The sequence below is a fragment of the Coregonus clupeaformis genome, unplaced genomic scaffold (genome assembly GCF_020615455.1).
Source record: "Coregonus clupeaformis isolate EN_2021a unplaced genomic scaffold, ASM2061545v1 scaf0473, whole genome shotgun sequence".
Classification (NCBI taxonomy): Eukaryota; Metazoa; Chordata; class Actinopteri; order Salmoniformes; family Salmonidae; genus Coregonus; species Coregonus clupeaformis.
This window is the reverse complement of record NW_025533928.1, coordinates 307,501-317,500: the sequence shown is the minus strand read 5'-3', so window position 1 is coordinate 317,500 and position 10,000 is coordinate 307,501. Positions and strand designations below refer to the sequence as shown.

General features: G+C 49.2%; 1 protein-coding gene across 1 annotated transcript in view; it reads left to right on the top strand.

The window, feature by feature from the left end:
• Nucleotides 1–10,000, top strand: part of LOC123484807 (ephrin type-B receptor 4b-like) — a 63,178-nt gene that overhangs the window by 9,946 nt on the left and 43,232 nt on the right. Inside the window, exons 5-6 of the mRNA XM_045215567.1 lie at nt 840–989; nt 1,145–1,388. Coding sequence (XP_045071502.1) covers nt 840–989; nt 1,145–1,388 — 394 coding nt within the window. The remainder of the gene's footprint in view (nt 1–839; nt 990–1,144; nt 1,389–10,000) is intronic.

Here is a 10,000-nt window from a genome sequence, read left to right as displayed (position 1 = left end):
GATGACCTCTAACCTCCTCTCTCTGATCCTGATGACCTCTGACCCCCTCTCTCTGATCCTGACCTCTAACCTCCTCTCTCTGATCCTGACCTCTAACCTCCTCTCTCTGATCCTGACCTCTGACCCCCTCTCTCTGATCCTGACCTCTAACCCCCTCTCTCTGATCCTGATGACCTCTAACCCCCTCTCTCTGATCCTGACCTCTGACCCCCTCTCTCTGATCCTGACCTCTAACCCCCTCTCTCTGATCCTGACCTCTAACCCCCTCTCTCTGATCCTGACCTCTAACCCCCTCTCTCTGATCCTGACCTCTAACCCCCTCTCTCTGATCCTGACCTCTAACCCCCTCTCTCTGATCCTGACCTCTAACCCCCTCTCTCTGATCCTGATGACCTCTAACCCCCTCTCTCTGATCCTGACCTCTAACCCCCTCTCTCTGATCCTGACCTCTAACCCCCTCTCTCTCTGATCCTGACCTCTAACCCCCTCTCTCTGATCCTGACCTCTAACCCCCTCTCTCTGATCCTGACCTCTAACCCCCCTCTCTCTGATCCTGACCTCTAACCCCCTCTCTCTCTGATCCTGACCTCTAACCCCCTCTCTCTGATCCTGACCTCCTAACCCCCCTCTCTCTGATCCTGACCTCTAACCCCCTCTCTCTGATCCTGATGACCTCTAACCCCCTCTCTCTGATCCTGACCTCTAACCCCCTCTCTCTGATCCTGACCTCTAACCCCCTCTCTCTGATCCTGACCTCTAACCCCCTCTCTCTGATCCAGATGACCTCTAACCTCCTCTCTCTGATCCCACCTTCTTGGTTTACCATCCTCTCTCCCCAGGTGGGCACAGTAGCAGCTGACTTCCTGCTTCGGAGGGGCGGAGAGAGGAAGTCCAACGTGAAGACTCTCAGGATTGGTCGGTTGACTAAAAGGGGCGTGTACCTAGCCTTCCAAGCACAGGGCGTCTGCATGGCCTTATTAGCTGTCAGGGTACGAGATCTTTAACAAGTTACTTACCTTTTCTCAACCTAGTATTTGAGTGTGTCTTTCAACAGAATCCCAGGCAAATGTGCGTTTTGCTGAGGTCAATCAATTGATACGTTTCTTCAGTTCTAGTTTCTTTCTAATTGTATATTGTCCCCCAGGTGTATTTTAAGAAGTGCCCCCCCCTGACGCGCTCCTTCTCCCGGTTCCCTGAGACGGTTCCCCATGCCCTGGTGGAAGGAGCTCAGGGTGTGTGTGTAGACAACGCCGTGACCCCCCCGGGCGAGCTGGCACGCCCTCCCAGCATGCTGTGCGGTGAGGACGGACAGTGGGTCGGTCAGCCTGCCACCACCTGCGCCTGTCGACCAGGGTATGAAGCTACAGACAAAGACCTACGATGCAGAGGTGAGAAAGAGGAGAGAGAGAGAGAGAGAGAGAGAGAGAGAGAGAGAGAGAGAGAGAGAGAGAGAGAGAGAGAGAGAGAGAGAGAGAGAGACAGAGAGAGAGAGAGAGAGACAGAGAGAGAGAGAGAGAGAGAGAGACAGAGAGAAAGAGAGAGAGTAACAGAGATAATGTGTGAGCGATAATAACAAGCTAGAGGTTTAAACAGAAGAGAGATAGTAACAAGCTACAGGGATAAACAGAAGAGAGATAGTAACAAGCTACAGGGATAAACAGAAGAGAGATAGTAACAAGCTAGAGGTTTAAACAGAAGAGAGATAGTAACAAGCTAGAGGTTTAAACAGAAGAGAGATAGTAACAAGCTAGAGTTTAAACAGAAGAGAGATAGTAACAAGCTAGAGGTTTAAACAGAAGAGAGATAGTAACAAGCTAGAGGTTTAAACAGAAGAGAGATAGTAACAAGCTACAGGGATAAACAGAAGAGAGATAGTAACAAGCTACAGGGATAAACAGAAGAGAGATAGTAACAAGCTAGAGGTTTAAACAGAAGAGAGATAGTAACAAGCTAGAGGTTTAAACAGAAGAGAGATAGTAACAAGCTAGAGTTTAAACAGAAGAGAGATAGTAACAAGCTAGAGGTTTAAACAGAAGAGAGATAGTAACAAGCTAGAGGTTTAAACAGAAGAGAGATAGTAACAAGCTAGAGGTTTAAACAGAAGAGAGATAGTAACAAGCTAGAGTTTAAACAGAAGAGAGATAGTAACAAGCTAGAGGTTTAAACAGAAGAGAGATAGTAACAAGCTAGAGGTTTAAACAGAAGAGAGATAGTAACAAGCTAGAGTTTAAACAGAAGAGAGATAGTAACAAGCTAGAGGTTTAAACAGAAGAGAGATAGTAACAAGCTAGAGGTTTAAACAGAAGAGAGATAGTAACAAGCTAGAGGTTTAAACAGAAGAGAGATAGTAACAAGCTAGAGGTTTAAACAGAAGAGAGATAGTAACAAGCTACAGGGATAAACAGAAGAGAGATAGTAACAAGCTAGAGGTTTAAACAGAAGAGAGATAGTAACAAGATAGAGATTTAAACAGAAGAGAGATAGTAACAAGCTAGAGGTTTAAACAGAAGAGAGATAGTAACAAGCTAGAGGTTTAAACAGAAGAGAGATAGTAACAAGCTAGAGGTTTAAACAGAAGAGAGATAGTAACAAGCTAGAGGTTTAAACAGAAGAGAGATAGTAACAAGCTAGAGGTTTAAACAGAAGAGAGATAGTAACAAGCTAGAGGTTTAAACAGAAGAGAGATAGTAACAAGCTAGAGTTTTAAACAGAAGAGAGATAGTAACAAGCTAGAGGTTTAAACAGAAGAGAGATAGTAACAAGCTAGAGGTTTAAACAGAAGAGAGATAGCAACAAGCTAGAGGTTTAAACAGAAGAGAGATAGTAACAAGCTAGAGGTTTAAACAGAAGAGAGATAGTAACAAGCTAGAGGTTTAAACAGAAGAGAGATAGTAACAAGCTAGAGTTTTAAACAGAAGAGAGATAGTAACAAGCTAGAGGTTTAAACAGAAGAGAGATAGTAACAAGCTAGAGGTTTAAACAGAAGAGAGATAGTAACAAGCTAGAGGTTTAAACAGAAGAGAGATAGTAACAAGCTAGAGGTTTAAACAGAAGAGAGATAGTAACAAGCTAGAGGTTTAAACAGAAGAGAGATAGTAACAAGCTACAGGGATAAACAGAAGAGAGATAGTAACAAGCTAGAGGTTTAAACAGAAGAGAGATAGTAACAAGATAGAGATTTAAACAGAAGAGAGATAGTAACAAGCTAGAGGTTTAAACAGAAGAGAGATAGTAACAAGCTAGAGGTTTAAACAGAAGAGAGATAGTAACAAGCTAGAGGTTTAAACAGAAGAGAGATAGTAACAAGCTAGAGGTTTAAACAGAAGAGAGATAGTAACAAGCTAGAGGTTTAAACAGAAGAGAGATAGTAACAAGCTAGAGGTTTAAACAGAAGAGAGATAGTAACAAGCTAGAGTTTTAAACAGAAGAGAGATAGTAACAAGCTAGAGGTTTAAACAGAAGAGAGATAGTAACAAGCTAGAGGTTTAAACAGAAGAGAGATAGCAACAAGCTAGAGGTTTAAACAGAAGAGAGATAGTAACAAGCTAGAGGTTTAAACAGAAGAGAGATAGTAACAAGCTAGAGGTTTAAACAGAAGAGAGATAGTAACAAGCTAGAGTTTTAAACAGAAGAGAGATAGTAACAAGCTAGAGGTTTAAACAGAAGAGAGATAGTAACAAGCTAGAGGTTTAAACAGAAGAGAGATAGTAACAAGCTAGAGGGATAAACATAGAGGTGAACAGTGGAATGTGAATATGTTGATAACTGAAGGATTTGTTTATGTGAATAACAGAGAAAGAACACACACACACACACACTCTCTCTCTCTCTCTCTCTCGCTATATATATATCTCTCTGTCTCTCTCTCTCTCTCTCTCTCTCTCTCTCTCTCTCTCTCTCTCTCTCTCTCTCTCTCTCTCTCTCTCTCTCTCTCTCTCTCTCTCTCTCTCTCTCTCTCTCTCTCTCTCTCTCTCTCTCTCTCTCTCTCTCTCTCTCTCTCTCTCTCTCTCTCTCTCTCTCTCTCTCTCTCTCTCTCTCTCTCTCTCTCTCTCTCTCTCTCTCTCTCTCTCTCTCTCTCTCTCTCTCTCTCTCTCTCTTCTCTCTCTCTCTCTCTCTCTCTCTCTCTCTCTCTCTCTCTCTCTCTCTCTCTCTCTCTCTCTCTCTCTCTCTCTCTCTCTGTCAGTATGCGTACTGTCTAGAATAATGTAAACACACTGGGAGCCAGAGACAGGCTGGCCTTCATTACAGAGAGATATGCTCAGACATGAGTCACTGTGTGTGTGTGTGTGTGTGTGTCCCCACACACACAGGCCTAACATGCCCTTACCAACTGGTTACCAGCTGCTGTTTGCAGGGGCCATGAGGGAAGAAAGAGAGAGTGGAGGGAGGGAGGATAGAGGGAGGATAGAGGGAGGGGTGGGTGAGGGAGGGAGGATAGAGGGAGGGAGGATAGAGGGAGGGAGGATAGAGGGAGGATAGAGAGAGGGGGGAGGATAGAGGGAGGATAGAGCGAGGGAGGATAGAGGGAGGGAGGATAGAGGGAGGGAGGATAGAGGGAGGGAGGATAGAGAGAGGGAGGATAGAGGGAGGGAGGATAGAGGGAGGGAGGGAGGATAGAGGGAGGGAGGGAGGATAGAGGGAGGATAGAGGGAGGGAGGATAGAGGGAGGGAGGATAGAGGGAGGGAGGATAGAGGGAGGGAGGGAGGATAGAGGGAGGGAGGATAGAGGGAGGGAGGATAGAGAGAGGGAGGATAGAGAGAGGGAGGATAGAGAGAGGGAGGATAGAGAGAGGGAGGATAGAAGGAGGATAGAAAGAGGGAGGAGAGGATAGAGGGAGGATAGAGGGAGGGAGGATAGAGGGAGGATAGAGAGAGGGAGGATAGAGGGAGGATAGAGGGAGGATAGAAAGAGGGAGGAGAGGATAGAGGGAGGATAGAGGGAGGGAGGATAGAGGGAGGGAGGATAGAGGGAGGATAGAGGGAGGATAGAAAGAGGGAGGAGAGGATAGAGGGAGGATAGAGGGAGGGAGGATAGAGGGAGGATAGAGAGAGGGAGGATAGAGGGAGGGAGGATAGAGGGAGGGAGGATAGAAAGAGGGAGGAGAGGATAGAGGGAGGATAGAGGGAGGGAGGATAGAGGGAGTATAGAGAGAGGGAGGATAGAAAGAGGGAGGATAGAGGGAGGGAGGATAGAGGGAGGATAGAGGGAGGGGGATAGAGGGAGGGAGGATAGAGGGAGGGAGGATAGAGGGAGGGAGGATAGAAAGAGGGAGGATAGAGGGAGGGAGGATAGAGGGAGGATAGAGAGAGGGAGGATAGAAAGAGGGAGGATAGAGGGAGGGAGGATAGAGGGAGGATAGAGGGAGGATAGAGGAGGGAGGATAGAGGGAGGGAGGATAGAGGGAGGAAGAGAGGGAGGATAGAGGAGGGAGGATAGAAAGAGGGAGGATAGAGGGAGGGAGGATAGAGGGAGGATAGAGGGAGGGAGGATAGAGGGAGGATAGAGGGAGGGAGGATAGAGGGAGGATAAAGGGAGGATAGAGGGAGGATAGAGGGAGGGAGGATAGAGGGAGGATAGAGGGAGGGAGGATAGAGAGAGGGAGGATAGAGGGAGGGAGGATAGAGGGAGGATAGAGAGAGGGAGGATAGAAAGAGGGAGGATAGAGGGAGGGAGGATAGAAAGAGGGAGGATAGAGGGAGGGAGGATAGAGGGAGGATAGAAAGAGGGAGGATAGAGGGAGGGAGGATAGAGGGAGGATAGAGAGAGGGAGGATAGAAAGAGGGAGGATAGAGGGGAGGGAGGATAGAAAGAGGGAGGATAGAGGGAGGGAGGATAGAGGGAGGATAGAGGGAGGAGGATAGAGGGAGGATAGAGGGAGGGAGGATAGAGGGAGGGAGGATAAAGGGAGGATAGAGGGAGGATAGAGGGAGGGGTGGGTGAGGGAGGGAGGATAGAGGGAGGATAGAAAGAGGGAGGATAGAGGGAGGGAGGATAGAGGGAGGATAGAGAGAGGGAGGATAGAAAGAGGGAGGATAGAGGGAGGGAGGATAGAAAGAGGGAGGATAGAGGGAGGGAGGATAGAGGGAGGATAGAGGGAGGGAGGATAGAGGGAGGATAGAGGGAGGGAGGATAGAGGGAGGGAGGATAGAGGGAGGGAGGATAGAGGGAGGGAGGATAGAGGGAGGATAGAGGGAGGATAGAGGGAGGGGTGGGTGAGGGAGGGAGGATAGAGGGAGGGAGGATAGAGGGAAGATAGAGGGAGGATAGAGGGAGGGAGGATAGAGGGAGGATAAAGGGAGGGAGGATAGAGGGAGGGAGGATAGAGAGAGGGAGGATAGAGGGAGGATAGAGGGAGGGAGGATAGAGAGAGGGAGGATAGAGGGAGGGAGGATAGAGGGAGGGAGGATAGAGAGAGGGAGGATAGAGGGAGGGAGGATAGAGGGAGGGAGGATAGAGGGAGGATAGAGGGATGGAGGATAGAGGGAGGATAAATGGAGGGAGGATAGAGGGAGGGAGGATAGAGGGAAGATAGAGGGAGGATAGAGGGAGGGAGGATAGAGAGAGGGAGGATAGAGGGAGGGAGGATAGAGGGAGGGAGGATAGAGGGAGGGAGGATAGAGGGAGGGATAGAGGGAGGGAGGATAGAGGGAAGATAGAGGGAGGATAGAGGGAGGGAGGATAGAGAGAGGGAGGATAGAGGGAGGGAGGATAGAGGGAGGGAGGATAGAGGGAGGGAGGATAGAGGGAGGGAGGATAGAGGGAGGGAGGATAGAGGGAGGATAGAGGGAGGATAGAGGGGAAGATAGAGGGAGGATAGAGGGAGGGAGGATAGAGAGAGGGAGGATAGAGGGAGGAATAGAGGGAGGGAGGATAGAGGGAGGGAGGATAGAGGGAGGGAGGATAGAGGGAGGGAGGATAGAGGGAGGGAGGATAGAGGGAGGATAGAGGGAGGATAGAGGGAGGATAGAGGGAGGGAGGATAGAGGGAGGGAGGATAGAGAGAGGGAGGATAGAGGGAGGATAGAGGGAGGGAGGATAGAGGGAGGATAGAGGGAGGGAGGATAGAGGGAGGGAGGATAGAGAGAGGGAGGATAGAGGGAGGATAGAGGGAGGATAGAGGGAGGGGGGATAGAGAGAGGGAGGATAGAGGGAGGGAGGATAAAGGGAGGGAGGATAGAGGGAGGGGGGATAGAGGGAGGGAGGATAGAGGGAGGGAGGGAGGATAGAGGGAGGATAGAGGGAGGGGGGATAGAGGGAGGGGGGATAGAGGGAGGATAGAGGGAGGGAGGATAGAGGGAGGATAGAGGGAGGATAGAGGGAGGGGGGATAGAGGGAGGGAGGATAGAGAGAGGGAGGATAGATGGAGGGAGGATAGAGGGAGGATATAGGGAGGGAGGATAGAGGGAGGGAGGATAGAGGGAGGGAGGATAGAGGGAGGATAGAGGGAGGGAGGATAGAGGGAGGGAGGACAGAGGGAGGATAGAGGGAGGGAGGATAGAGGGATGGAGGATAGAGGGAGGATAGAGGGAGGGAGGATAGAGGGAGGGAGGATAGAGGGAGGGAGGATAGAGGGAGGATAGAGGGAGGGAGGATATAGGGAGGGAGGATAGAGGGAGGAGGGAGGGAGGATAGAGGGAGGGAGGATAGAGGGAGGGAGGGAGGGAGGGAGGGTCGAAGGAGAGAAAAGCCTTGTTGAGTGATAGAGGGTAGAGGTCAACCTGTTGCTCTAAAGCCTTGTGTGTGAGATAGAGACAGAGAGGCACAGTGTGTGTGTGTGTGTGTGTGTGTGTGTGTGTGTGTGTGTGTGTGTGTGTGTGGGAAAAGGAGAGGTGTGTCAGTCTGATGGTCTGGGGAATAAAGCTACATCAAAGGAAGGGAGGGATATAGAGAACAGAGAGAACAAGAGAATGAAAGAGAGTAAATAGAGAGATGGAGGGATGATCCAGGGTGTTGTCTCTTTCCCGGGTCAAATTACCCACACTGCACCTCACCACACCCTGCCCCACCCGCAAAGCTGAGGCTCATCGGTATTCTATAGCTGGGAGTGATAGGAGACTCTACTGTTCCATACACACACACACACAGGACGGACACAGCTGGTTTACATTAAGCTCAGAGCTGGAATAGAAAAATAGAGAGAGAGGAGAGAAGGAGACTAACTGTGACCTAACTAACTGTGACCTAACTAACTGTGACCTAACTAACTGTGACCCAACTAACTGTGACATAACTAACTGTGACCCAACTAACTGTGACCTAACTAACTGTGACCTAACTAACTGTGACCCAACTAACTGTGACATAACTAACTGTGACCTAACTAACTGTGACCTAACTAACTGTGACCAAACTAACTGTGACCTAACTAACTAACCCTAACCCTAACTAACTGTGACCTAACTAACTGTGACCTAACTAACTGTGACCGAACTAACTGTGACCTAACTAACTGTGACCTAACTAACTGTGACATAACTAATGCTGACCTAACTAACTGTGACCTAACTAACTGTGACCTAACTAACTGTGACCTAACTAACAGTGACATAGCTAATGCTGACCTAACTAACTGTGACATAACTAACTGTGACCTAACTAACTGTGACCTAACTAACTGTGACATAACTAATGCTGACCTAACTAACTGTGACCTAACTAACTGTGACCTAACTAACTGTGACCTAACTAACTGTGACCTAACTAACTGTGACCTAACTAACAGTGACATAGCTAATGCTGACCTAACTAACTGTGACCTAACTAACTGTGACCTAACTAACAGTGACATAGCTAATGCTGACCTAACTAACTGTGACATAACTAACTGTGACCTAACTAATTGTGACCGAACTAACCCTAAGCCTAACCCCCTAACCCCCTGACCCTAACACCCCCTAACCCCCTGACCCTAACCCCCTAACCTTAACCCCCTAACACCCTAACACTAACCCCCTAACCCTAACCCCTAACCCCCTAACCCTAACCCCCTAACCCCCTAACCCCCTAACCCTAACCCCCAACCCCCCTAACACCCCCCCCCCAACCCCAACCCCCAACCCCTCAACCCCAACCCCCAACCCCTAACCCCTAACACCCCCAACCCCCTAACCCCAACACCCCTAACTCTAACCCCAAACCCCAACCCCCTAACCCCCCAACCCTAACTCCCCTAACTCTAACCCCCCTAACCCTAACCCCCTAACCCCCTAACCCTAACTCCCCTAACCCCCTAACCCTAACACCCCCTAACCCCCTAACCCTACACCCCCAACCCCAACCCTAACACCCCACCCCTAACCCTAACCCCCTAACACCCCCTTTACCCCCTAACCCTAACCCCCCTAACCCCCTAACCCCCAACTCCACTAACCCCTAACCCCAACCCCCTAACCCTAACACCCCTAACCCCCAACCCCCAACAACCCCCAACCCCCTAACCCCTAACACCCCAACCCCTAACACCCCAACCCTAACACCCCAACACCCCCTAACCCCCTAACCCTAACACCCCCTAACCCCCTAACCCTAACACCCCCCTAACACCCCCTAACCCCCTAACCCTAACCCCCTAACCCCCTAACCCTAACACCCCCAACCCCCTAACCCTAACACCCCCTAACACCCCCTAACCCCCTAACCCCTAACCCCCCTAACCCCCTAACCCTAACACCCCCTAACCCCCTAACCCTAACACCCAACCCAGGTTACAGGCTCTTCTCTCTGTAGTGTTATGGCTAACAGAACGCTGGAATTCACAAGTTGTTGTCGTTGAGAGATAAAATGTTGATAAAATGTTAATGGAATGTTAAGTCAGAATGTTTGAGTCAGAATGTTTGAGTCAGAATGTTTGAGTCAGAATGTTTGAGTCAGAATGTTTGAGTCAGAATGTTTGAGTCAGAATGTTTGAGTCAGAATGTTTGAGTCAGAATGTTTGAGTCAGAATGTTTGAGTCAGAATGTGGAAATCAAAATGTTTCTCCTGTAATAATATCAGCGTTCTG